Source organism: Chlorocebus sabaeus, chromosome 6 (genome assembly GCF_047675955.1).
Source record: "Chlorocebus sabaeus isolate Y175 chromosome 6, mChlSab1.0.hap1, whole genome shotgun sequence".
NCBI lineage: Eukaryota > Metazoa > Chordata > Mammalia > Primates > Cercopithecidae > Chlorocebus > Chlorocebus sabaeus.
In genome coordinates, this window is record NC_132909.1 from 58,989,816 (window position 1) to 59,016,864 (window position 27,049).

At 56.5% G+C, this 27,049-nt stretch overlaps 2 protein-coding genes across 5 annotated transcripts; both read right to left on the reverse strand.

The window, feature by feature from the left end:
* Positions 1 to 207: 207 nt before the first annotated feature.
* GIPC3 (GIPC PDZ domain containing family member 3) lies at positions 208 to 7,757 on the reverse strand. 3 transcript variants are annotated; one of them, XM_073017125.1, is made up of 7 exons: positions 7,069 to 7,757; positions 6,209 to 6,394; positions 5,893 to 6,073; positions 4,817 to 4,891; positions 4,344 to 4,456; positions 3,990 to 4,071; positions 3,608 to 3,864 (listed from the first exon to the last, which is right to left on the reverse strand). In XM_073017125.1, the coding sequence occupies exons 1-7, from the start codon at positions 7,291 to 7,293 to the stop codon at positions 3,713 to 3,715; spliced, it is 1,014 nt and encodes a 337-aa protein (XP_072873226.1). In that variant the 5' UTR covers positions 7,294 to 7,757; the 3' UTR covers positions 3,608 to 3,712. The 3 variants fall into 3 exon arrangements, with proteins under 3 accessions (XP_072873228.1, XP_072873226.1, XP_007992978.1); XM_073017127.1 differs by lacking the exon at positions 4,817 to 4,891 and having other exon boundaries at positions 208 to 3,864; positions 3,977 to 4,071; positions 7,069 to 7,744; XM_007994787.3 differs by lacking the exon at positions 4,817 to 4,891 and having other exon boundaries at positions 7,069 to 7,753.
* Positions 7,758 to 12,854: 5,097 nt separating this feature from the next.
* Positions 12,855 to 19,395, reverse strand: HMG20B (high mobility group 20B). 2 transcript variants are annotated; one of them, XM_007994783.3, is made up of 10 exons: positions 19,320 to 19,395; positions 18,969 to 19,024; positions 18,514 to 18,622; positions 17,728 to 17,931; positions 16,347 to 16,467; positions 15,708 to 15,754; positions 15,371 to 15,443; positions 14,868 to 15,083; positions 13,861 to 13,993; positions 12,855 to 13,438 (listed from the first exon to the last, which is right to left on the reverse strand). In XM_007994783.3, the coding sequence occupies exons 2-10, from the start codon at positions 19,004 to 19,006 to the stop codon at positions 13,426 to 13,428; spliced, it is 954 nt and encodes a 317-aa protein (XP_007992974.3). In that variant the 5' UTR covers positions 19,007 to 19,024; positions 19,320 to 19,395; the 3' UTR covers positions 12,855 to 13,425. The 2 variants fall into 2 exon arrangements, with proteins under 2 accessions (XP_007992974.3, XP_072873231.1); XM_073017130.1 differs by lacking the exon at positions 19,320 to 19,395 and having other exon boundaries at positions 18,969 to 19,109.
* Positions 19,396 to 27,049: the final 7,654 nt, after the last annotated feature.

Sequence of the window (27,049 nt, forward strand, 5' to 3'; positions counted from 1 at the left end):
CTCCATCTCAGGAAAAAAAGAAAAAGGACCAATGGCTGGGTCTTCGTGGAGCACCTGTCCCATGCAGGCACGTAAGCTCATCCCTATGTGGTGCTTAATGAAGTGCTTGGTACACAGTAGGTGCTCGAGAGGTTGCCATAGTTTCAGTCAACCGCTCAGCCCCATCTTGGCATTCCCCCAAACTCCCTGCAAAATGACACACCAGGCTGCAGAGACGGAAGCTGCCTTTATTCACCATGAGCCCTCAGGGTACATGCGGTGCAACCCATCTCCTGCCCTCCTTTTCCCTCCAAGGACCTGGATCTGAGCCAGGGCCGGTGAAACCGAAGCCCCTGTTTTCACCACCACACACACACCCCCCACCGCCTGCTGGGGAAATAAGGTCACTTGCTGCTTCTGGGGGGCCCAGGCTGGGAGGGACAGGAGAGGGTGAGAACCACATGAGCCAGGGCTAGGTCACAGCCAAGCTACGACCCCCCGCGGTAAGGGTGGGGCCCTGGCTCCTCCAGAGTTGGGGAAGGGGCAGGCGCCAGAGCTGGGGACTCAGACAGCTGGGAACTCAGGAGGCCTCTGGGGGCAGGACTAAGAGTGACAGATATGGTGGGTGGGGTGGATTTCTGGGGTCCCACCTGGGGCTTGGGAGAGACGGCTGGCTTCTGGGGGGTTGAGGAGACCTGTGGCTGAGGGGCCAGGTAGGAGGCGAGGGATAAGCCTGGGATGGGGCCAAGGCTGGCCTGGGTGCCACGAACCTGACCTTGGGGCTGAGGCAGAGGCTGGGGGTCTTTGCTAGGGGCTGGGGTGGGGTCTCTGGGGGGTGGGCCTGGGGCCTGAGGTTGGGTTGCAGCAGGGGCCTCAAGCTGGATTCTAGGGTCAAGGCCAGGGGTCTGTGGGGAGAGCCCATTTCTAGGGCTCAGCCAGATTCTTGAACTGATGTGAGTTCTGGAACTGGACTGGGTTCCAGAAACAGGCTGGGTTCCAGAACTAAGGTGGGCTCCAGGGCCGGGCTGAATTCTTGAGCCAGTCTGGGTTTCAGGGCTGAGCCCAGTTTCAGAGCTGGACTGGGTTCCGGAGCTAAGGCGGGCTCCGGAGTCGGGCTGAATTCTTGAGCTGAGCTGGGTTCCAGAGCTGAGCTGGGTTCCAGAGCTGGGCTGAGCCTCAGAGCTGAGCCCAGTCTCAGGACTGGACTGGGTTCTGGAGCTAAGATGAGCTCCGAGGCTGAGCTGAATTCTTGCACGGGCCTGGGTCCCAGAGCTGAGCTGGTTTCCAGAACCGGTCTGAGTTCTGGAGCTGGGATGGGCTCCAGTAATCAGCTGCGTTCCAGAACTAAGCTGACTTCCACAGCTGGCTTGAATTCTTGAGCTTATCTGGGTCCCAGAGCTGGGCTGAGTTCCAAAGCTAGGCTGACTTCCAGAGCTGGTCTGCTCCCCAAAGTCTAGTTGAATACCAGAGCTCTCTGGGGCTGTGGTCTGGAGCTGGTATCTAGAACCTGGCAGGGTTTTAGAGGCGAATTGAGTCCCAGAGGCTGGTCGAGCTCCTGGGCAGCGCTGGGTCCTGGAGCTGGGCCTGCTGTCAGAACTAGACAGGGCTGTGGAGCTTAACTCTGTTGCTGCAATGGCCTGGGTCCCAGGACTAGGTAGGACTCCCGAGCTTAGTTGGATTCTGGAACTTGGCTGGGTCTCAGCCACTGTCTGTATTTTGGAGCTGGCCGGGATTTCAGAACCAGCCTGTGCTCCAGAACTGAGCTGAGTTCTAGAATTGAGTGCAGCGTCTGGGCTGGAGCTTGGCCAGGCCTTGAAATTGGTCTGCATTCTAGAGCTGACCTGCATTCTGCAGGGAGAGTGGGGCTTGGCACCAAGCTGTGTGCTGGAGCTGGGCCTTGCTTCCAAGATGGATGAGGTTCCAGAGCTGCTCTGAATCCTGGAGTTGGGCCTGGTTGTAGCACTAGGTGAGGTTCTAGAGCTGGGCTCAGTCTCAGAGCTGGAATTGTCACTGGCGCTGGACTGGGCTGCAGGGTGGGGATGGGTGCTTGGACGCAACTGGGCTTGGGATCTGGACTGGGCAGTTGCGTGGACCTGGGTTTCTGAGCTGGTCTGAGTTCTTGAATAGGATTTGGTTTCGGAGCTGTCTCTGAATCCTGAGCTGGCTGGGGTTCCAGAGCTGGGTTGCTTCATGAATCTCACATGGGTTCCAAAATTAACTGGGGTTCTGGAGCTAGACCGAGTGTCCAGGTGTGGCTGCATTGTGGAGCTGTCCAGAGTTCCAGAGTCAGCTCGAGTTTTCAAGCAGGGCTTGGTCTCTGAACTAGCCTGGATTCTGGAACTGGGATTGGTCTCCAAGCTGGTCTGGGTCTTAAAATTTGTCTGGGTTCCAGAGCTTGGCTTGTTGTCAGGGCTCAGCTGGATTCTAGAGATGAGCTTCATCTCAGAGCTGGCCTGGGCTTCAGAGCAGGGCTTGGTCTCAGATCTCATCTGGGTTCTAGAGCTGGGCTTGGCCTCAGAGGTGGCTTGAGTTCTAGAACAGGGCTTGTTCTCAATGCTGGGCTTGGTCTCAGAGCTTATCTGGGTTCTAGAGCTGGGCTTAGTCTCAGGGCTGGCCTGAGTTCTAGAGCTGGGCTTGGCCTCAGAAGTGGCCTGAGTTCTAGAACAGGGCTTGGTCTCAATGCTGGGCTTGGTCTCTGAACTTATCTGGGCTCTAGAGCTGGGCTTGGTCTCAAAGCTCATCTGGTTTCTAGAACTGGGTTTGGTCTCAGAGCTGGCCTGGGCTCTAGAACAGGACTTAGTCTCAATACTAGGCATGGTCTCAGAGTTCATCTGAGTTCTAGAGCTGAGCTTAGTCTCAGAGCCCATCTGAGTTCTAGAGCTGAACTTAGTCTCAGAGCTCATCTGGGTTCTAGGGTTGGGCTTGGTCTCAGAGCTGGCCTGAGTTCTAGAACAGGGCTTGGTCTCAATGCTGGGCTCATTCTCAGAGCCCATCTGGGTTCTAGAGCTGAGCTTGGCCTCAGGACTGGCCTGGGCTCTAGAACAGGGCTTGGTCTCAATACTGGGCTCGGTCTCAGAGTTCATCTGAGTTCTAGAGCTGAGCTTAGTCTCGGAGTCCATCTGGGTTCTAGAGCTGGGTTTGGCCTCAGAGGTGGCCTGAGTTCTAGAACAGGGCTTGGTCTCTATGCTGGGCTTGGTTTCAGAGCCCATCTGGGTTCTAGAGCTGGGCTTGGCCTCGGAGCTGGCCTGAGTTTTAGAACAGGGCTTGGTCTCTATGCTGGGCTCAGTCTCAGAGCCCATCTGGGTTATTGAGCTGGGCATGGTCTCAGAGCCCATCTGGGTTCTCGAGCTGGGCATGGTCTCAGAGCCCATCTGGGTTCTCGAGCTGGGCATGGTCTCAGAGCCCATCTGGGTTCTTGAGCTGGGCATGGTCTCAGAGCTCATCTGGGTTCTAGAGCTGGGCTTGGTCTCAGGGCTGGCCTGAGTTTTAGAACACGGCTTGTTCTCAATGCTGGGCTTGGTCTCAGAGCTGACCTGGGCTCTAGCACAAAGCTTGGCCTCAGATCTGGGCTGGATTCTAGAGAAGGGCTGGGTTCTGGAGCTAGGCTGGGGCTCCAAATTGGATTGAGCTCTAGAGAGGAACTTGGCCTCCGATCTGGGCTGGGTTCTGGAGCAGGGCCGGGGCAGGGGGCGGGGCTCCAGGCTGGGGCTGTGCTGGGCTCCCCCAGGGCAGACTAGCCACAGGCCTCCCTGGCCTCGCTGATGGCGGCCCACACCTCCACCACAAATTCGTCGGGGAAGGCGAACTCGCCCAAGACGGAGTCTAAACAGCGCGCAAACTCCTGGGCGCTCACTGTCTTCTTGGACGTCTCCACCATGGTGGACGCTGCGGGCCACGCCGGAGGGGTTGTCAGTGAGGGCACTCCCCACTCCAAACATCCCCCTGGGACCCTGCCTCCTCCCGTAGGCTGCCCTCCCGCCAGGGCCCCCCAGCTTACCCTGGCCCCTTACCCAGCTCGGGGTCCCGAATGCCCATATAGCTTTCCAGCAGGTCATCAACCTTCTGGGATGCCTCTTCCTCAAACTCACTGGGCTGAGGGCACAGGAGAGGGAAGTCAGGGGTGAAAAGCCTTGAGGCCCTCCAGCCCAGCCCCCTGCAGACCCCCACCCCTAAGGTTAGAGTGGACTGGACCCTCACATGAGTCAGTAGTGCTGGTACCCACATCATTGCCCCACCTTTCAATGAGGACCCATTTTGCAGGCAGAGAAACCGAGGCTCCGAGAAGTTCTTGCCCAAGGCCACACTGACTCAGTGACAGAACTGCAGGTGCAGAAGCCTGGGAAGAACCCCTCCCCTTCACTCACCGCTTCCTCCACTGTGGCAGCCCCCCCAGAACGAAGCCGCAGCGTCTCCCTCCCACTGGTCACTTTCGCCTCTATGGGACATTTGCTGGACCGACTTCTCTGGCCAATCATATCTGGAGGGAACAGAGTGAGGGATGGCCGTGGGTTCTGGGTGGAGCCACATCTTTTAACCCTGGGAGGCCACCAGCTGAGCCTTTCTAGAATCTTCCTCCCCTTCAAAGTCCTCCTTTGCGGCGAATCTCTAGAGACCCATTCGAGATTCCACACTTCCCGTCCCCAGCGAACTAAATCACAAGTCCAGAATGAGGTGTATCGGAGCAAGTTTAGAACTAACGTCCCAGTCCCATGCCCTCACTCTCCCTCTTCTAGGGACTGCTTGGGACCCTCCTTGTGGCAGGAGACTCAATCTAGGTATGTTCTTGTCTGGGTAATCCCAGCTACTTGGGAGGCTAAGGCAGGAGAATCACTTGAACCTGGGAGGCAGAGGTTGTGGTGAGCCGAGATCGCGCCACTGCACTCCAGCCTGGACAACAAGAGTGAAACTCCATCTCAAAAAAAAGAAAAAAATTAAAAATTAGCTGGCATGGCCAGGCGCAGTGGCTCACGCCTGTAATCCCAGCATTTTGGGAGGCTGAGATGGGTGGATCACCTGAGCTCAGGAGTTTGAGACCGTCTGGCCAACATAATGAAACCTTGTCTCTACTAAAAATACAAAAATTATCCTGGCATGGTGGTACACGCCTGTAATCCCAGGTTCTCCTAAGGCTGAGGCAGGAGAACCTCTTGAACCTGGGAGGCAGAAGTTGCAGGGAGCTGAGATCACCCCACTGCGCTCCTGCCTGGGCAACATATTGAGACTCTGCCTCAAAAAAAAAAAAAAAAAAAAAGGAAGAAAGAAAACTTTTCTCATATTCTTATTCTCTAGAATCCAACATGACCTCAAAGCACTACTTTAAAAGTTCCCAGGCTGCGCGTAGAGTGGCTCACGCCTATAATCCTAGCACTTTGGGAGGCCGAGGCAGGTGGATCACCTGAGGTCAGGAGTTCGAGACCAGACTGGTCAGGATGGTGAAACCCCGTCTCTACTAAAAATATAAAAATTAGCCAGGCGCAATGGCGGGTGCCTGTAATCCCAGCTACTCAGGAGGCTGAGGCAGGAGAATCGCTTGAACCCGGGAGGCGGAGGTTGCAGTGAGCTGAGATTCAAGATCGTGCCATTGCACTCCAGCCAAGGCCCACAGAGTGAGACTCCCTCTCAAAAAAAAAAAAAAAAAAAAAAAAAAGCTCCCAGCCTGGCTACAAAGTGGTTCTGGAGGCCTCCTCCTCCCACTCCACTTTACCCAGTCTCTCCCCCACCCCTCCCCCACAGACTGGTTCCATAACAATCTATTAATAGAAACTACGAGTTTTTGTTACCCTGCCAGGAGTTCCTTGCCATGCAGCGGGTGCACCTAGAACCTTCCAGCCCGTCCCATCCCCGACCCTCCTCCACCCCCAGCATCCGTAGAACCCACTTCAGGAAGAGCTCCCGCCAGCCCGCCCGCCTCACCGAAGGCCCTCTTGGGCTGCACCAGGCGCAGGGTGAAGGGCTGGGACTTGGGCAGCTCCCGGAGCATCTTGGCCACCTCGTAGTGGCGGCAGCCCACAATGGAGTGGTCGTTGATGGCTTCGATGCTGTCACCCACGCACACTGCCTCGATCCGGTTGATGATACTGCCTTCCTTGATTCTCTGCAGGGATCCAGCGTCGCTGGCAGGGCAACCCCAGCCACCCGCCTCGAATCCCCAGAACCCACGTCGACCCAGAGGGAGGGGTAGTTGCTGGACCCCAGGAGGCCACCCGCCCACCCCCCCGCCCCCGGGCACCTTGATGAAGGCGTAGCCGGCCCCGTTGTCCGTAATGGTCAACCCCAGAGCGTCCTCTGTCTTAGTGACTTCCACCTCCTTGGTCTCGCCTCGCACGTGGGCAAAGATGAAATCCTCCAGGCCTATCTGGCCCCCTAGGAGCTTCTGCATGTCCACTTTGTGGCTGTTGAGGGTGCAGAATAAAATCTTCCCGGGGGAGAAGGAACGCAGAGGTAGCCAGGGCACGCATCCTCCCACGCAGCCGCCCTGTCTGCGCAGGCCCCTGCCCCCGGCGACCAGGATCCCAGCCCATGGGAAAGGGCAGGGCGTGGGACCTCCCGAGAATGGAGAGAGGAGGGAGAAGGAAGCTTCCGGCAGGTGGAGACCCCTCTCCATACCTCCAGGACCTCCAGCCCCAAGACCTCCAGGTTTAATCTGCTGGCGCCCTCTGGGGGCTGCAGACCAAACGAACCCGGATTGGAAAAATGCCCAGGAACCCCCCAACCGCACCACGGCCTCAGACTTCCCATCTCCAAGGGGACCATCTGGAACCCCAGACGCCAGCTACTCCCAGGAAGCACAGAGGAGCTTCCCCGAGGGCTGGGGTCCGCTCCAAGCGAGGTCTGCGCAGAGGATTTTCTGGAATATCTAGGCGTCCTCTAGACCTAAGACCTCCCCATCTTTTGCGCAGAGCGTGCAAAGGGGAACCCTGGGGTGTGGCACCCGGTTCTCTGAGGGCTGCGTCTCTGAGATCCGGGGATTAGGCAGCCACCCCGACGTCTGGGATCCGGGGATCTGGGGTCTCCCGTCCAGCGTCCAAGCTCCCCACCCCTCACCACATCAGGCGGATGACCTCGGGCGCGGGGGTCCGGGGTCCTTACCTCGGTGGGCGCGATCCCGAAGGCCTCGGCGATCTTGGCGTACAGCTCGCGGACGTTGGTGAAGCCCTCGATCTTGCCCGTGGGGCTCCCGTGCGCCAGCTGCGTGCGGAAGACCAGGCGCGGGCGGGCGCGGGGCACAGCCGGGGGCTCCGAGGGCGCGGGCGGGGGCGCAGACGCGCGCGGGGCCTCGGCCCCCCGGGCCTCCCGGGCCGCTGCGCCCTCCATGGCGGGAGAAGTTTGGTCACCCACCCGGGCCCTCGCCGCCGCCGCCGCCGCGGCCGGATCCGCTGCTTCCTGAAGCCTCCCCTCCCCCGGCCCAGGGCGCGACAGCCGAGAAGCCCGGGTAAGGGGATCCGGGAACCCGAGCCGCCCGGGAAGGCGACACCACGGGGTGCGCAGGGGTGGGTTGGGCCCCAGGTGTCCGGGCCCTGCCAGGGCCAGCTGCGCCCTCCCCGGGGATACCCGCAGTCCAGGGGTCCTGAGCTCAGGACCCTGGAAGAACAGGGACCACAAATAAGGACAGGGACAGGACCGGAGCGGTGGCTTACGTCTGTAATCCCAGCACTTTGGGAGGCCAAGGCGGGCAGATGACCTGAAGTCAGGAGTTCAAGACCAGCCTGGGCAACATGGTGAAACCCCGTCTCTACCAAAAATACAAAAATCAGCCGGAGGCGGTGGCACACGCCTGTAGTCCCAGCTACTCGGGAGGCTGAGATCACTTGAACCTGGGAGGCGGAGGTTGCAGTAAGCCGAGATGGTGCCATTGCACTCCAGCCTGGGTAACAAAGCCAGACTCCATCTCAAAAAGAAAAAAAAAAAAAAGGACAGGGATGGCTGAGGGTGCTGGGGCACTCACTCTCTGCTAGGCGAGGTCATTGTTTTATTTTATTTTATTATTTTTAATGTTATTATTATTATTTTTTGAGCCAGTGTCTCACTCTGTCACCCAGTTTGGAGTTCAGTGGCAGGATCTCAGCTCACTGCAACCTCTGCCCACCGAGTTCAAGCAATTCTAATGCCTCAGCCTCCCCAGTAGCTGGGATTACAGGCATACACCACCACGCCCAGCTAATTTTTTTGTTGTTGTTGTATTTTTAATAGAGATGAGGTTTAAAACCATGTTGGCCAGGCTGGTCTTGAACTCCTGACCTCAAGGGATCCTCCCACCTCAGCCTCCTAAAGTGTTGGGATTACAGGCATAAGCCTCGGTGCCCAGCTGCTATTTTATTTCATCTGGCGTCCTGTTTTTCTCCAGGACTGGAGGAATGTCAGCTCCAGGAGGGCGGGGGCTATTCCCCTGCTCTGTCCCCATGCCCAGTGCCCAGGGCGCAGTGCCTGGCATACAGCGGGTACTCAGTGATCTTTGGTGAGGAGTGAATGGATGTCCAGGTCGCAGATGAAGGAGGAGACCCCAGGCACCAGGAGGCACTGGTAAAAATCCACTGGAATGCAATGCCGGAAACACCTATGTATCCATCAGATTCCTACCCAGGAATGTTGGCTCAATAAACAGCCATCCTGCCTGCAGTGGCGGGCCCTACAGCAGAGCCAGACACAGCCTCCACCCGGGAGGAGCCTCACAAACTGAACATGGGGAGAGAAAAGAAAGTAGCAGAAGGGTTTGGATGAGGTAAGAAAGTTTATGGAAGGCCTGACGTGGTGACTCATGCCTGTAATTCAGCACTTTGGGAGGCTGAGGCAGGTGGATCGCTTGAGATCAGGAGTTTGAGACCAGCCTGGACAACATGGTGAAACCCCATCTCTACTCAGGAGGCTGAAGCAGAATTGCTTGAACCTGGGAGGTGGAGGTTGCAGTGAGCCGAGATTGCACCACTGCACTCCAGCCTGGGACAGACAGAGCACGACTCTGTCTCAAAAAAAAAAAAAAAAAAAAGAGAGAGAGAGAGAGAGAGAGAGAGAGAGAGAGGGATTCACCTGCCTCAGCCTCCCAAGTAACTGGAATTACAGGCATGTGCCACCATACCCACCTATTTTCGTGTTTTTGTAGAGACCAGGTTTCACTATGTTGGCCAGCCTGGTCTGGAACTCCCAGTCTCAAGTGATCTGCCTGCCTTGGCCTCCGAAAGTTCTGGAATTACAGGCGTGAGCCACTGTGCCCAGCCCACACAACTTTTTGAATGTACCAAAACCTACTGAATTGTATGCTGAAAATTTTTTTAAAATAAAAAACTGATGCAAAATGGTATTTTCCAGACCTGCCTAGAAATGAGAAACTCTAAATTTGAGGTGGTGGTACCTGTGCCAGGAAAGGGTGAAACCGGGGTGGGGAGTGAGGGGGGTTGGCAGTATCGGGTTGTGTGAGTCTCCCATGGCAGCCGTAACAAAGCACCACAAACTGGGTGGGGTGAGGTGGCTCTTGCCTGCGATCCCAGCACTTTGGGATCCACTTTGGGAGGATCCACTTGAGCCCAGGAGTTTGAGACCAGCCTGAGGAACCAGGTGAGATCCCATCTCTACAAAAAATACAAAATTAGCTGGGTGTGGTGGCATGCACCTGTAGTCCCAGCTGCTTGGGATGCTGAGGTGGGAAGATGGCTTGAACCCAGGAGGTGCAGGCTGCAGTGAGCTGTGATGGCATCTGCACTCCAGCCTGGGTGACAGATCAAGATCCTGTCTCAACCACAAAGAAACAGCGGGGTGCAGTAGCTTATGCCTGTAATCCTAGCACTTTGAGAGGCTGATTGCTTGAACCCAGTAGTTCAAGACCCCCATCTCACAAATACAAACAAATTGGCCGGGTCCAGTGGCTCATGCCTGTAATTCCAGCACCTTGAGGGGCCAAGGTGGGTGGATCACCTGAGGTCAGGAGTTTGAGATCAGCCTGGGTAACATGGTGGAACCCTGTCTCTACTCAAAATACAAAAATTAGCTGGGCGTGATGCTGAGTGCCTGTAATCCCAGCTACTCAGGAGGCTGAGATGGGAGAATCACTTGAACCTGGGAGGTGGAGGTTGCAGTAAGCTAAGATTGAGCCATTGCACTCCAGCCTGGGGCTATAATAGAGTGAGACTCCGTCTCAAAAAAAAAATTAGGCAAGAGTGATGGCAGGCACTCGGTCCCAGCTACTCACGAGAACCAGGTGGGAGGATCACCTGAGCCCAGGGAGGTCGACGCTGCAGTGAGCTATGATTGTGACACTGCACTCCAGCCTAGGCAATATAGTGGGACCCTGTCTCAAAGAAAAAAGCTGTCGGGCACGGTGGCTCACGCCTGTAGTCCTAGCACTTTGGGAGGCTGGGGCAGGTGGATCACCTGAGGTCAGGAGTTCAAGACCATCCATCCTGGCCAACATGGTGAAACCACATCTCTACTAAAATACAAAAAATTAGCCCGACATGGTGGCAGGCGCCTGTAATCCCAGCTACTCAGGAGGCTGGGGCAGGAGAATCGCTTGAACCTGGATGGTGGAGGTTGCAGTGATCTTAGATCGTGCCATTGCACTCCAGCCTGGGTGACATGAGCGAAACTCTGTCTGAAAAAAAAAAAAAGCAGCAGCATCAGCAGTGTGGGATGGGGGTGGGCACAATGGCTCACAACTGTAATCCCAGCACTTTGGGAGGCTAAGGCAGGAGGACACTTGAGCCAGGAGTTCAAGATCAGCCTGGGCAACATAGTGAGACCTCCCACCCCTAAAAAATAAAAAATAAACAAAAACAAAGCACCACAAATGGGGAGATATAAAACAGCAGAAGCTGATCCTCTCACAACTCCAGAGGCCAGAATTCCACAATGAAGGTCCTGGCAGGGCCCTCAGAGTCTCCGGGTAGAATCCTGCCTGGCGTCCACAGCTTCCAGCTGTGGGTGGCCTTCCTTGACGTTCCTTGGCTTCTAGATGTATAACTCCAGTCTTGGCCTCTGTTGTCACTTGGCTGTCTCTTCTCTGTGTCTGTGTCCAAATTTTATCTTCTTATAAGGAGAGCGGTCATGTTGGACTTAGGACCCACGCTACTCCAGTAATGACTTCATTTTAACTAATTATATCTGCAGTGACCCTATTTCCAAATAAGGTCACATTCAGAGGTTCTGGGGTTCAGATTATTCTCCAAATTTTTTTTTTTTTTTTTTTTTTTTTTTTGAGACGGAGTCTCGCTCTGTCGCCCAGGCTGGAGTGCAGTGGCACAGTCTCAGCTCACTGCAAGCTCTGCCTCCCGGGTTTACCCCATTCTCCTGCCTCAGCCTCCCGAGTAGCTGGGACTACAGGCGCCCGCCACCTCCCCCGGCTAGTTTTTTGTCTTTTTTTAAGTAGAGACGGGGTTTCACCTTGTTAGCCAGGATGGGTTTTCTCTGAAATTTTTAGGATGGCTATGTATGCCATTAAATGCAGAAGTCTCTGGAAAGGTTTGTCAATAAGCAACACACACACACACACACACACACACACACACACACACAAAGCCAAACGCAGAACTCCCAGCAATCTGTATCTCCAAAAGAATGGAAAATGGTCATTCCAACAAAAGCATGTACATGAATGTTTACAGCAGCATCACTCACAAGTAAATGGTAGAAACAGCCAAGTGTCCTTTGACAGATAGATGGGTCCATATAGCGGATTCATTCACACGCTGGACCATGACAGCCACCAAAAGGAATGAGGCTCTGACACAGGCCACAGTGTGGATGACCTTTGAGGACAATCACACTCAGTGAGAGAAGCCAGATACAACAGGACACACAGTCCGGGCATGGTGGCTCATACCTGTAATCCCAGCACTTTAGGAGGTCGAGGCAGGCAGATAACCTGAGGTCAGGAGTTCGAGACCAGCCTGGCTAACACGGTGAAACCCTGTCTCTACTAAAAATACAAAAAATTAGCTGGGTGTGGTGGCGGGCGCCTGTAGTCCCAGCTACCTGGGAGGCTTGAGGCAGGAGAATTGTTTGAGCTGGGGAGGCGGAGGTTGCAGTGAGCCGAGATCGCGCCACTGCACTCCAGCCTGGTGACAGAGCGAGACTCCGTCTAAAAAAAAAAGGTCATGCTGTGTGCAGTCTCATATCCAGGACAGGTCAATCCACAGAGGCAGGAAGGGGATTTGTGGGTGCCAGGAGCTGGGGAGGGGATGAGAGTGACTGTTGATGAGGACGGGACTTCCTTTGGGGGTGATTAGAATGTGCTGACATTAGATAAAGGTGATGATTGCACAAAATTGTGAATGTACTAAATGCCTGAATTGTGCATTTTAAAATGGCTAAAATGGTCAGACGTGGTGGCTCACGCCTGTATCCTGGGGCTTTGGGGGGCTGAGGCAGGAGGACCACTTGAGCCCAGGAATTCAAGGCTGCAGTGAGCTATGATTGGGCCACTGCACTCCAGCCTGGCTGGCAGAGCGAGACCGTGCCTCTAATAAATAAACAAAATGGCTATAATGGTAAGGTTTATGTTGTGTATTTTACACAATAAACAAAACCGTGGCCCACCCAAAGTCAGTGTGCTACAAAGTGGACTTGAACCCCCGTGCGGACACAAGTTGAAGGATGAACTGAGCAGCCAAGACTGTCCCCTGTGCTTCAAGTCCCCCATGTGTGCTGAGCCCACAGTACACAACTTCAGGTGGGGAGGGATGGAGACGCCTGCCCTGCCATTGACTTGCTCTTAGCTCTTAGAACCCCGGCAAGTTTGGGCTCCCATCTCCCTATCCGAGAAACTCCGAGGCTCTGCTAGAGGTAAGAGAGCAGGTCTGGCGCCCCCAGCAGGGATGTCATGGGGACCCAGGCTGCACCTTCTGAACCCTCCACATCACCCCAAACAACCTTACACACTCACAAGCTTAAAACACAAATTTTACTTGTTTTTATTTAAAAAGTCCGGATCCAGCAGTGGGAAGGGACCACCCCCACCAGGGTCCCTTGGCCGGAGGAGGGCAGGATGGGCAAGGCTGGCCCCCACTCATCTGGGGTACAGGCATGCAGGGGACAGCCCCGGTAAGTCCCCACAAGGTAGCTCTGTGTGGCCTATGGCACAGCCCCGCCATAGTGAGTAATTTGGGGGGTCCTGCTGTGTGCTAGGGGTGGGTTTCGTCTGCCCTGCGTCCCGGGGGTGGCCCAGAGGCCAGTGGAGAGCCAGTATAGCGTGTGGCTGTCCTCCGAGGAGGGGCACCTGCGGCTGTGCGGTTCTTCTGGGTGTAGCGCGCAGCGAGTGCTTTTTCTGGGTTCAGGGGTCTGGGGAGACTGAAAGCTAAAGGGATGCTGCAGAAATTTAATTTTAGGGGGGCTGGAGCCCCCAAGGTGCAAGATGGGACCAGGCCCCAAAGGGTGGACCCCCAGCCTCTTGTCCACGGGGTGGGGTGGGGCAGGGCCGCGCCCACAGCGTCTCCTCTGCATCGTGGGCCCGCCCACTCCTCACAGGTGCTCGCTGAAACGAGAGAGCCGAGGGCCTGGGATGAGACCCTCATCATCTCTGGCCCCCACCCCAGCCCTGGGGAACCCCAGAGGCCATGGCCCATCAGCTGCTCCAACAGATGCCAGGGTTGGGGTATAGGCGTTGAACCCATCTAACCCGGGCACTGGGATCCACCCTGAGAAGCTTTGGGGAAGTTCTGGTGCCCCCGAGTGGGTCCTGCCGGCCCGGGGGGTCTGGCAGAACATCCCCGGCCATCCCAGCACTGGTGCCTGGGGCGACCGCAGGTCGATCCCCCGGGAGGTGGTCTCCTAGTAAGATCATGCTGTGGGGCCCCACCCGGCAGCCCCCGCGGAGCTGGGGAACCCCAGGGCGGACACACCTGGGGCCAGAATCCCGGCCCCGCCCCGCCTCGCCTCGCCTCTCCCGGCACACACCTGGCGACCTGGGCCAGGATTTCCTTGATGCGGACGATGAGCTTCTCGTGCTGCGCAGGGTCACGCTCGATGGCTCCGTGCAGCCGGGCCATGTAGAAGTCCAGAGTCCCCAGCGTGGGCGTTTCGCCCGTGCCTGGGGGACAGGTGAGTGGGTGAGGCAAGGGTGCCGGGGAGTCGTGGGCGGGGGCTCCAGGGGCAGAGGTAGGGGGTGACTCAGGGCGGGTTGCGCGGGCGCTCGGAGCTCAGGACCGGGCCAGCGCAGGAGGGGCGCAGGGTGGGCTAAGGTCAGCCGGGCCTGAAGGATAGCGGGGACAGGGGCAGGGTGGGGAGGCGGGCGTCCAGGGTCGCTGAGGACAGTCACGGATGGAGAGAACGGGGTCGGGGAGGTGGGGATGACACTGGGGGGCTGGGGTCGCGTGGGACGGGACTGGGGGGGCGAGGGGGTGCTCAGTGGTCAGCAGGGCGTGGGGAGGGATGGGTGATGAGGGCGTGGGGAGGTGGGGACGTGGCGTGGCGAGGCGAGCGGGGAGGCCGGGTCAGTGCTCAGGCTGGTCGGGGGCTGGCGAGGGAGAGGGGCTAGCGAGGGTGGGGCCGGTAGGGAGCGGTGCCCGGAACCTCCGAGGTAGGGACACAAAGGGGCTGCGGGAGGAGGGGATCAGGTGCTCGCGGGAGGCGGCGGGTCAGCGGGGACAGGTCGGGAGAGGTCGTGGCAGGGAGACGCGGTCGGTGGGGGCGAGGCCGGGGACAGGGCCGACTAATGGGGCGCGGAGCGGAGCTCGGGGGTGGTCTGGTAAGAACCAGACAGAGTAATGGGGTAGGGGTGCGGTGGTGGGGAAGGGGGCGGAGCTGGGGGGGGGTGTGTGCGATGAGGGCGGGGCAATAGGCGGGGCCGGGTGACTGCGGAGGGGGGACGGCGCGATGGGCGGGGCCGGGTGACTGTGGAAGGGGGGAGGCGGGCGGGGCTCGGTGACCGGGGTGGGACTGGGAGATGGGGGCGGGGCCCGCACCCGGCACCGGCAGTGAGGCGAAGCTGGCGGTGAGCGCCTGGCGCACGGCCTGGAGCTGCTGCTGCAGCGCCAGCGTCCTCCGCTCCTCCAGCGCCAGCTCCTGCTCCAGACGCTCGCGCGCGCTGCTCATGCTCTGCGTGTGCCTCTGCAGCACCGCGTTCTGCTCCTCGAAGGCCACGTTCATCTTCCGCAAACGCCGAAGCTCCGCCTCGCGCGCTGCGCCGGGCGTGGGGGGAGCGGGGTCAGAGCCTGCGCCTCCCCTCTCCCCCACCGCCGGGCTTTTGCCAGGGACGTGCCCCTTGCCCGGGCTTCCCTCACTGGACTTCCCTCACTGCGCCGTCTGCCTCCTGCTCCACATCAGCTGCTAGGGCGACGGCGCGCACCTGGGCGCTCATAGGAAACCTCCCGATCCGTCTCCTCCAGCCTTGGGGCCCTCTTGGCCCACGCCCCGCTCCACTACCCACTTCCACGGAGTTCGCATCAGGACCGCAGTTAACGCTCACCTTTGTTTTGGTCCAAGAACTCTTCAGTGAAGATGGGAACGTCGAAGGTGGAGAAGCCATCGCAGTCCCCACCCTAACAGGAAGGGACAAAGTGGCAATTTTGCTGGTGGTAGGGGGCAGCCACGCTTTCTGGGTGTGTCCCAAGCCTAGGAGGGTCTCCTGGGGCACCCCGGGTGGGAGTGCCACCAATAGCGTCCCCACGGTGCAGTGGTACCGCCCCTGCTTGCACACATCTGGGCGTGTGGCGATCGCTTCCTCCCTGGAGCTCTGGCTCAGGGTTCTGGAAGCCTCCAGACCTTTCTCCCCCAGGTGCTTTGAGAAGAGGAAGGTCGCTTACCTTGTGTCCATTCAGGAGGGTGTTCATGAGCCCAGAGCCTGAGTCTTCTGGCGGGGGAGGGGAAGGGCAGAGTCAGCCTCCCAGGCCTCCAGGGACCATGCCCTGCACCCTAGGTCAGTGCTACTCAGCCGGCTCCAGCTCCCCACCTGAGTCCCCTGCGTCTGGGCATCCCCCATCACTGTAGCGAGTGAGCCCCCTTCACTCTGGTTATGTATCTTTTCCCTGCCCATCCCACGGGACTGTGCCCCATGGAGCCGAGGCCCTGCTTGGGCTGAGGTCGCACCCCACAGAGCAGAACCCCAATTGCTCGCACCAGCCCCCCTCACTTTTTTTTTTTTTTTTTTTTTTTTTTTGAGACGGAGTCTTGCCCTGTAGCCCAGGCTAGAGTGCAGTCATCTTGGCTCACTGCAACCTCTGCCTCCCGGGTTCAAGCAATTCTCTGCCTTAGCCTCCCGAGTAGCTGGGATTACAGGCACCCACCACCACACCCAGCTAATTTTTGTATTTTTAGTAGTGGGGAGGGGTTTCACCATGTTGGCCAGGCTGGTCTTGAACTCCTGACCTCAGATGATCCACCCACCTCGGCCTCCCAAAGTGCTGGGATTAGAGGCGTGAGCCACCGCGCCTGACCCCTCCCACCTTTCTTGATCTTCTTCTCCTGGATCTTCTCCGTGCACATCTTATAGGCTTCCGACTGCTGGTACGCCCGAAGCTCCTTCATGTACTGCTGCTTCTCTCTCTCGGCCTCATCCAGGTACCGCTGGGGAACAGCACCAAAAGACCTGAGGCAGGGGAAGCCTCTAACGCCAGGACCCAGTCTTCATCACTCAGATTTCACAGCACCCTCCCCTCTCCTGAACCTTCCATAGTTCCCTATTCCCTCCAGACAGACAGAACCGGCTCCTCAGCCTGTTGCTCAAGGACCTCCGAGCTCCCACATCACTTCCCATGCCCCAGGCTCATCCCCATCTCCAGCCCTGACAAGACACTCCTGGGCGCCAGAGTCATGGGCAGGCACCCAACCTCCAGGGTATGTGGATACCTAGACTCCCTCCTGCACCCGTTTTTCTCTTTGAAATTTCACTTACAGGGGTGCAAAGCAGTGGTGGCTTTTGTTACATTTCCGTGATGTTTTTGCAATTTTTAAACTAACAGTATATGAAAATCAGATTTCACAAAAAATCCAGGCCTTATCCTGACTTCTTAGATATATCTTTGTTGGTCACCCAGTTTTCGATCTGTCTTGCCTCTTGCTAGCCGCGCCCCCAAAAGCTGGTCATGGGCTGGCCATGGTGGCTAATGCCTGTAATATCAGTACTTTGGGAGACTGAGGTGGGCAGATCATTTGAGGTCAAGAGTTCGAGACCAGGCCAGGCGCGGTGGCTCAAGCCTGTAATCCCAGCACTTTGGGAGGCCGAGACGGGCGGATCACGAGGTCAGGAGATCGAGACCATCCTGACTAACGCGGTGAGACCCCGTCTCTACCAAAAAAACACACACACAAAAAAACTAGCCGGGCGAGGTGGCGGGCGCCTGTAGTCCCAGCTACTCGGGAGGCTGAGGCAGGAGAATGGCGTAAACCCGGGAGGCGGAGCTTGCAGTGAGCTGAGATCCGGCCACTGCACTCCAGCCTGGGCGACAGAGCCAGACTCCGTCTCAAAAAAAAAAAAAAAAAAAAGAGTTCGAGACCAGCCTGGCCAACATGGCGAAACTCCATTTCTACTAAAAATACAAAAGTTAGCAGGGCGTGGTGGCTGGCGCCTGTAATCCCAGCTACTTGGGAGGCTGAGACAGAACAGCTTGAACCCGGGAGGCGGAGGTTGCAGTGAGCTGAGATCGCGACACTGCACTCCAGCCTGGGCAACAGAGCAAGACTCCATCTCACACACACACACACAAAAACTGGTCATGGGTGGGCATTTCACCAGGCAGAAGGAAAAGCCCTGCACGTGGAATCCTTTGGGGGTCGGGGCTACTGGTAGTACGGGGGTCCGCCGGCCATGCTCAGCGCCCCGCCCACCTGCTTCTCCGTTGGCTGCAGCTTGCTCCACTCGGCGCCCAGCATCTTGGTGATCTCGGGAAAGGGCAGATCCGGGTGGCGCGTGCGGATCTGCTCGCGCCGCTCGTTCAGGAAGCGCACGTAGCCTGTTACCGGTGCCTTGGGCCCATTCGGCAGAATCTTCTTCCGCTTCTTGCCCTTGGGCCAGCCGCGTTTCTTCACCGGCTGCAGAACCGGGCTGCGTCGTTGGGAGGGGGGCCTGGCGTACTGGGGCGGGGCTCAGAGGGGCATGGGCGGGGCCTAATGCTGTATAGGCGGGGACGGGGCGGGGCCTAGCTGGGAGGAAGAACCCGAAAGAGATGGAGGTAGGGCCCAGTCAGGAGTCAGGACACGGTGGTTTAGAGGGGTCCCTGGCCAGGGATAAGGGGATCCCAGAGACTATGGGCCGAGGTTTGAGCACAGGGGTGGCGTTTACTTAGATTGTGGGCATGGCCTCTGCTTGGTGGGCGTGGCTTCTTGGAGAAAGGGCCCACAGGACCATGGGGAGGGTGCGAACCCCCAAGGAGTGGAAGTGGGCGGGGCCTTAGAGTGGGCAGAGCTGGCATTCTGTGGTGGGTGGGGCCTGGACTTAGGGAGGCAGAGGACCTGTCAGGGGCGTGGCAGCTTGCACGGGGCGGGGTCTCAGCTTCCGGAGGAAAATCTGGGCTGTGGGCGGAGCCACAAGCAATTCAAATCCAGCCTGGGGCGGGACTTCAAGGCTGGGGCCGCAGCCCGGGGCCTCCCCCAGCTCAGCGCAGGGACTCTCACCTCCTCCTCGTGGGACCCCTTCTCGCCGGCGCGTGGACCCTCGCCGCGCTCTTGCTTGACAGCCACCACGAAGCCCCCATGCTGGCCCGGAGCCTTGCCGCCCGCCGGCCTGGAGCCAAGGATACCGAGGTCAGCCCCGTCCCTAGAGCCTCCCCTCCCCCAAACGCCTACTCCAAGGCTTTTAGACCCCCGACGACGGGGCTGCTGCGAGAGTGCACGAGCCCGAGGAAGCAGGGTCTGATGGGGTCAGTATCCGCGGAAGGTGGGACAAGCGGAGCTCCTGGGAGGGGCTGGAGGCCGAGGTGGGGGATGCAGGATTGGATGGAGGGAGAAGCCCCCTGACCCAGGTTGGGGGCGGTCGAGACCCCGGCCGGGGTGACTGGGGCGGGGGTTCAGTAGCTAGGGCTGCAGCCGGGAAGGTAGCGAGGGCGTGGGGAGGGAATCGGTGCACTCACGCGGCGGCCGCGCCGGGCTGCTTGGGGCCGTGGGACATGGCTGCTCCGGGCCGGACCTGGAACACGGACGCGGGCGGAGTTGAGTAGCGCCTGGGCTGATTGATGGCGGACCGCGAACTGGGGTATCCCGTGATGGAGAGCCCCGGGATGCCGGGCCCGGAGCGCTGGGGGGGCCGGATCCGGGGGCGGGGAAGTCCTCGAGGGCGGGCGCCCCAAGAATCCTTTGTTGGGCGATTGCCCCCCGGGAGGCCTGGGCCGGTTCCCCCCGGCCCAGGAAAGACCCCGGCCCGGCCCTGGGACCCCCGCACCCCCGCCCCCTCGCAGGGCCCGGAGTTCCGCGGCTGTTTTCACCTCCAAAGAAACTTTCCCGGACCTCCCGACTGCGCGACGCTCCAACCAACCGCCCGCAGCCCACCCCCGCCGACTGCCCCGCCCCTCCCCGCCCCCAGCATGCTAATGAGGCCTCGGCGAACAGTCCCATTGGGTGAGGCCTTCCCCCGGGGCGTGCCCATGCAGATACCGATCGGCGCGCCGGCCGGCGATTGGCTGGGGAGGCTGCTGAGCCGCGTGGGAGGTTGGTAAGGAAGGCGGCGGGCGGTGCGTCAAGTTCGGCTGCGCTCGGCCGCGCTCGGGACCAATCGGGAGCGCGTGGCGGACTTGCCGGGCGGAGCCTCTTAAAGGGCCAGTAGGCGAGGCGCCGACTCCTCCTCCCGCTCTGAGGGCGATACTCCCAGCAGCTGCCGGATGGCGCGACCGGCGGATCCGGGTCGGGCCCCGCCCCGGTTGCCATGGGTACGGAGGTGGGTTTGCTAGGGTTAAGTTCCTGCGAAGCAGCCCCCAGCCCTAGGACAAGGTGGGACCTGTTCTTAACATCCTGCAAAACCTATCGGAGACGTTTCCTATTTATTTATTCAGTTTAGAACCCCAGACATCCGGATCCGAGGGCTTCTGGCCACAGGGGCGGCTCTCCCCGTGGGATCTGGGCTTTCCCTCCTGTGCAATGGGGACATCGCATGATGTCCAGGGCGTAGAGGCTGGGATGCTGCGAAGCTGAGAACGGGGTGTGGGTCAGGCAGGGGGTGGGGTTGGGAGCTGGGCTGGAAGTATTTGGGGAAAGATGGTGGTGAAGGGAGGTTGCAAGGACCTGGTGAAGTTGGGTCAGGATGTTCCGCTCTGGGGGATCAGACCCAAGTTGGGGGCTGCTCACTTCCTCTTTTTTTTTTTTTTTGAGACGGAGTCTCGCTCTGGCCCCCAGGCTGGAGTACAGTGGCGCGATCTCAGCTCACTGCAAGCTCCGCCTCCCGGGTTTACGACATTCTCCTGCCTCAGCCTCCCGAGTAGCTGGGACTACAGGCACCCGCCACCTCGCCCGGCTAGTTTTTTGTATTTTTAGTAGAGACGGGGTTTCACCGGGTTAGCCAGGATGGTCTCGATCTCCTGACCTCGTGATTCGCCCGTCTCGGCCTCCCAAAGTGCTGGGATTACAGGCTTGAGCCACCGCGCCCGGCTTTTTTTTTTTTTTTTTTTTTTTTTTGAGACGGAGTCTGGCTCCGTCGCCCAGGCTGGAGTGCAGTGGCTCGATCTCGGCACACTGCAGCCTCTGCCTCCCGGGTTCAAGCAATTCTCTGCCTCAATCTCCCGAGTAGCTGGGATTACACACGCCTGCCACCACGCCTGGCTAATTTTTGTATTTTTAGTAGAGACAGGGTTTCACCATCTTGGCCAGGCTGGTCTTAAACTCCTGACCTCGTGATCCACCTGCCTCGGCCTCCCAAAGTGCTGGGATTACAGGTGTGAGCCACTGCTCCCAGCCCCCTTCCTCTTCCTCAAGTCCGCTCAAATGTCACCTGCTCAGCCAGGCCCTCTCCTCTGATTTTTTTTTTTTTTCCTCTCCGTAAGTCGGTTTCCTCTCTGTGGCCTGCCTGTTTGGTTCACAGCAGTGCCCATGGTGGGTTTTCAATACACATTCATTGAATCGTTCAAATGTCTAGGAAGCAGATGCAGTCAGCTGCTTTGGAAAACAGACTGGCATTTCCTCAAAGGGTTAAATAAATGTGGAATCACCATGCAATTCAGCAGTTCACTCCTAGGAATATACTCCAGACAACTGAAAACAGGTGTTCAAACAAAAGCGTGTACACAAGCGCCCATAGCAGCGTGATTCATAATCGCCAAAAAGTGAAAGCAACTCAAATGTCCGCTAACAATGCATGGATCAATGACGTGATATATCCTTACAACAGAATATCATTGGCCATAGGCTGGGTGCGGTGGCTCACACCAGTAATCCCAGCACTTTGGGAGGCAGGCGGATCACTTGAGGTCAGGAGTTCGAGACCAACCTGGCCAACATGGTGAAAACCCAGCTCTATTAAAAATACAAGCTGGGCGCGGTGGCTCACGCCTGTAGTCCCAGCACTTTGGGAGGCCGAGGCGGGGGATCACGAGGTCAGGAGATCGAGACCATCCTGGCTAACATGGTGAAACCCCGTCTCTACTAAAAATACAAAAAATTAGCCAGGCGTGGTGGTGGGTACCTGTAGTCCCAGCTACTCAGGAGGCTGAGGCAGGAGAATGGCGTGAACCCGGGAGGCGGAACTTGCAGTGAGCTGAGATCCGGCCACTGCACTCTAGCCTGGGAGACAGAGCGAGACTCCGTCTCAAAAAAAAAAAATAAATAAATAAATAAAATAAAATAGTCCAGGTGAGGCCAGGCACGGAGTCACCCCTCACGGCCATAGTCAATAACAACTTAATGGTACATTTATTTGTTTATTTATTTTATTTTATTTATTATTATTTTTTGAGACTGAGTCTCGCTCTGTCATCAGTGCAGTGACGCGATCTCGGCTCACTGCAAGCTCCACCTCCCAGGTTCATGCCATTCTCCTGCCTCAACCTCTGGATTAGCTGGGACTACAGGCGGCCGCCACCACGCTTGGCTAATTTTTTCTATTTTTTAGTAGAGACGGGGTTTTGCCACATTAGCCAGGATGGTCTCGATCTCCTGATCTCGTGATCCGCCCGCCTCGGCCTCCCAAAGTGCTGGGATTACAGGCGTGAGTCACCGCGTGGCCTTTTTATTTTGTTTATTTTGAGATGGAGTCTTGCTCGGTTGCCAAGGCTGGAGTGCGGTGGCATGATCTTGGCTCACTGAAACCTCTGCCTCCCAGGTTCAATGATCCTCCTCCCTCGGCCTCCCAAGTAGCTGGGATTACAGGCATGAACCACCTTTCTATTAGGTTTTTTGTTTGTTTGTTTTTGTTTTTATTTTGACAGAGTCTCACTCTGTCATCCAGGCTGGGGTGTAGTGACACGATCTAGGCTCATTGCAATCTCCGCCTCCCAGGTTCAAGGGATTCTCCTGCCTCAGCCTCCCGAGTAGCTGGGATTACAGGCACCCGCCACCAAAACAGACTAATTTTTTTGTATTTTTAGTGGAGACGGGGTTTCATCATGTTGGCCAGGCTGGTTTCCAACTCCCGACCTCAAGTGATCCACCCGCCTCAGCCTCCCAAGGTGCTGGGATTATAGGCATGAGTCATCGTGTCCAGCCTTCTATTAGTTTTGTTTTTTTTTTTTTGAGGTGGATTTTTTCTTTGAGCCACCATGTCCGGCCTCTATTAGTTATTTTTAAATGTATAATTAAATGTGTCCAGGTGTGGTGGCTCACACCTGTAATCCCAGCACTTTGGGAGGCTGAGGCAGGAGGATCACTTTGAGGTCGGGAGTTCCAGACCAGCCTCGGTAACGTAGCGAGAGCCCATCTCTACAAGTAATTTAAAAATTGGCTGGGCGTGGTGGCTGCTGCCTGTGGTCCCAGCTACTCAGGAGGCCAAGGTGGGAGGATCACTTGAGCCCAGGAGGTAGAGACTGCAGTGAGCCATGACCGAGTCACTGCACTCCAGCCTGGGTAACAGAACGAGACCCTATCTCAAAAACAAAAAAACAAAAAAGAAGAAGAGTTTTCAGGTTGGTTTTGAAAGCAGTTTGGAGTTTCTTGGCATCAACAAAAACACCTTGTTGCAGGAATATTTTCTAGAAAAGAAAGAAAGTAACTTAAGTCCAGACTGCATGGTTTTCAGTCTAGTTCCTGCAAACTGTGCACGCCCATTCTGTCACAAGTGACATATAATTTATACTATTTGGGCTGGGCGCAGTGGCTCACGCCTGTAATCCCAGCACTTTGGGAGGCTGAGGCAGACAGATCACTTGAGGTCAGGAGTTCGGGACCAGCCTGGTCAACATGGTGAAGCCCCGTCTCCACTAAAAATACAAAAATTAGCTGGGCGTGGTGGCGGGCGCCTGTAGTCCCAGCTACTCAGTAGTCTGAGGCAGGAGGATGGCTTGAACCCGGGAGGTGGAGGTTGCAGTGAGCTGAGATCGCCCCACTGCACTCCAACCTGGGCGACAGAGCGAGACTCCGTCTCAAAAAATAATAATAGACTGGGTGCAGTGGCTCATGCCTGTAATCCCAGAACTTTGGGAGGCCAAGGCGGGTGGATCACGAGGTCAGGAGATCGAGACCATCCTGACTAACACAGTGAAACCCCGTTTCTACTAAAAATACAAAAAAATTAGCCGGGCGTGGTGGTGGGTGCCTGTAGTCCCAGCTACTCGGGAGGCTGAGGCGGGAGAATGGCGTTAACCTGGGAGGCGGAGCTTGCCGTGAGCCGAGATCGTGCCGCTGCACTCCAGCCTGGGCAACAGAGTGAGACTGTGTCTCAAAAAGTAAATAAATAAATAATAATAATAATAATAATAATAATTTATACTATTTGACATTACATCCTTCTTAACTCTGAAAAAGCTCATCTGGTTTGCCCCCAAGTTATAGATCTGTTTTTCTTAGGAACATAAAGTTCTCTCAATCCTAGCCCTTAGTGAACAGCAATCATAGCCGAAAGGCATATCATTTTATGTTTGTTTCTTGTTTTTGTTTGTTTTTTGAGACGGAGTTTCATTCTTGTTGCCCAGGCTGGAGTGCAGTGGCACAATCTCGGCTCACTGCAACCTCTGCCTCCTGGGTTCAAGTGATTCTTCTGCCTCAGCCTCTCAAATAGCTGGGATTACAGGCATTCACCACCACGTTTGGCTAATTTTTTTTTGTTTGTTTTAGTAGAGACAGGGTTTCACTATGTTGGCCAGGCTGGTCTCGAACTCCTGACCTCAGGTGGCCGCCTGTCTCCGCCTCCCAAGGTACTAGATTACAGGTGTGAGCCACTGCACCTGGCCGCATTTCTTTTTAAAAGCTTTCCTAACCACACACACAGACATACACAGATACACCACAGTGCATTGTTTTGCTGGGGATGCAGTAATAATTACGACAAACTGAGGGGCTTACACAGGAGAAATGTATTGTTTCACAGTTCTGGAGGCCAGAAGTCCGAGAGGAAGGCGTGGGTAGGGTGGGGTCCTTCTGAGGGCAGAGGGGAGAATCTGTCCCTGACATCTCCCAGTTCCTGGCGTCAGCCAGCAATCCTGGGCGTTTCTTGTCTTGTAGGAGTGACACCCCGAGGTCCGCCTGCGTCTTCGCGTAGGGTTCTCCCTCTGTGCGTGTCTACCCAAATTTCCTCTGTTGATAAGGACACCAGTCATACTGGGCCAGGACCCACCCTCATGATATCACTCATTACATCTGCAATGACCTTTTTCCAAATACGGTCACATTCTGAGGACTTGGGGATTAGGACAGCAACCTGTGCATTCTGTGGGGACGTGATTCCACCCACAGCACATGCCTACACACGTACACGTGTGTGTATTCCTATTAAAGATGTGGGCCGGGTGCGGTGGCTCATGTCTGTAATCTCAGCACTGTGGGAGGCCGAGGTGGGTGAATCACCAGAGGTCAGGAATTCAACACCAGCCTGGCCAACATGGAGAAACCCTGTCCCTACTAAAAACAGAAAAATTAGCTGGGCGTGTAGTCCCAGCTACTCAGAAGGCTGAGGCAGGAGAATCACTTGAACCCAGAGGCGGGGGTTGCAGTGAGCTGAGGTCACGCCACTGCACTCCAGCCTGGGTGACAGAGCAAGACTCCCTCTGAAAAAATATTAAATAAATAAATAAAAATATAGGCTGCGTGTGGTAGCTCCCACTTGTAATCTCAGTGCTTTGGGAGGCCAAAGTGGGCAGGTCACCTGAGGTCAGGATTTCAAGAACAGCCTGGCCAACATGGCAAAACCCTGTCTGTACTAAAAATACAAAAATGAGCCACGCGTGGTGGTGCACACCTGTAGCTCCAGCTACTCGGGAAGCTGCGGCACAAGAATTGCTTGAACCCGGGAGGCAGAGGTTTCAGTGAGTCAAGACTGAGCCACTACACTCCAGCCTGGGCGACATAGCGAGACATTGTCTCAAAAAAATAAAGTGAGGACCTGGCCAGGTGCAGTGGCTCACACCTGTAATCCCCAGCACTGTGGGAGGCTGAGGCAGGAGGATTGCTTGAACCCAGGAATTTGAGGCCAGCCTGGACAACATAGTGAGACCGTGTCTCTACAAAAAAAAAAAAAAAATTAATAAAAGTAAGCAAACAAACGTGAGGTCGTATTCCACTGTGTATGATACCAGTGCCTTCATGCTATAAGCTTCAACTGCAGCCAGTTCTGTTTACTCAATAACATCTCTCAGATAAAGGGTCTTTGGTCTTTGTTTTTTTTTTTTTCTCGCTGTATCACCCAGGCTGGAGTGTAGTCGTGGGATCTCAGCTCACTGCAACCTCGAACTCCTGGGCTCAAGCGATTCTCCTGCTTCAACCTCTCAAGCCGTTGGGACCACAGGTGTGCACCGCCACGCCTGGCTGATTATTTTAATTTTTGTACAGATGGGGTCTTGCTCTGTTGCCCACCTCCCAGGCTAGAGTGTAGTGGTACAATCTTGGCTCACTACAGCCTCCACCGCCTGTGTTCAAGTGATTCATCTGCTGCAGCCTTCAGAGTAGCCAGGATTACAGGCACAACTCACCGTGCCAGACTAATTTTTGTACTTTTAGTAGAGATGAGGTTTTGCCATGTTGGCCAGTCTGGTCTCAAACTCCTGGCCTCATGCAATCCTCCTGCTTCAGCCTCCCACAGTACTGGGATTACACGTGCCCATTAAATTTCTTTTTCTTTTTCTTTTTTTTTTGAGATGGAGTCTCGCTCTGTCGCCCAGGCTGGAGTGCAGTGGCGCGATCTCGGCTCACTGCAAGCTCCGCCTCCCGGGTTCACGCCATTCTCCTGCCTCAGCCTCCCGAGTAGCTGGGACTACAGGTGCCCGCCACCACGCCCGGCTAATTTTTTGTATTTTTAGTAGAGACGGGGTTTCACCGTGTTAGCCGGGATGGTTTCGATATCCTGATCTCGTGATCTGCCCTCCTCGGCCTCCCAAAGTGCTGGGATTACAGGCGTGAGCCACTGCGCCCCGGCCTTAAATTTTCAATAGATATTAATCAACATGGATGGTTGGACTTTTCTGCACCACCCAGGGAGAGTCAGGGTGTACTTGGTTCTCCCAGGCCAGGGACAATCTCAAACCTCCTGGGGCTTTTTATAGAGGGAATTTAATACAGGGCATTGCTTAAACAGATGCTGGAGAGCTGAGAAGGCAATAGGGAAGCTGAAAGAGAGCTACTGCCCCTAGCGGCCCCTGGCCCCAGGGCTGCCAGAACACAGGGCTGATGGGACAGGGGTCTCAGGCCTCTGAGGAGGGGGCACCCCACTGCTACTGAGCCTCAGGAACTCAAGGAAGCAATCTGAGTCCTAACTGTGGAACTTGGGCAATTTACTAAACCTCTGTGCCTCAGTTTCTCCATCTGTTAAGTGGGATAATTGCTGTGTCTACCTTTATGAGGTTGCTGGCTGGGATCGTCTAGGGAGAATCGAATACATGTTACAGAAAACACTCTAGCTCAGTGGTTCTCATCCGGGGCCATTTCTGTCACACCAGGGAATACCTAGCAATGTCTAGAAATTTTTCATTGTCGGACTCGGTGGGGGTTCTACTGGCATCTACGCGGTTGAGGCCAGAGATCCTACACAGCCCCCACCACAAAAAATGATATGGTCCCAAACGTCAGAAGGACCGAGGTTAGTCAG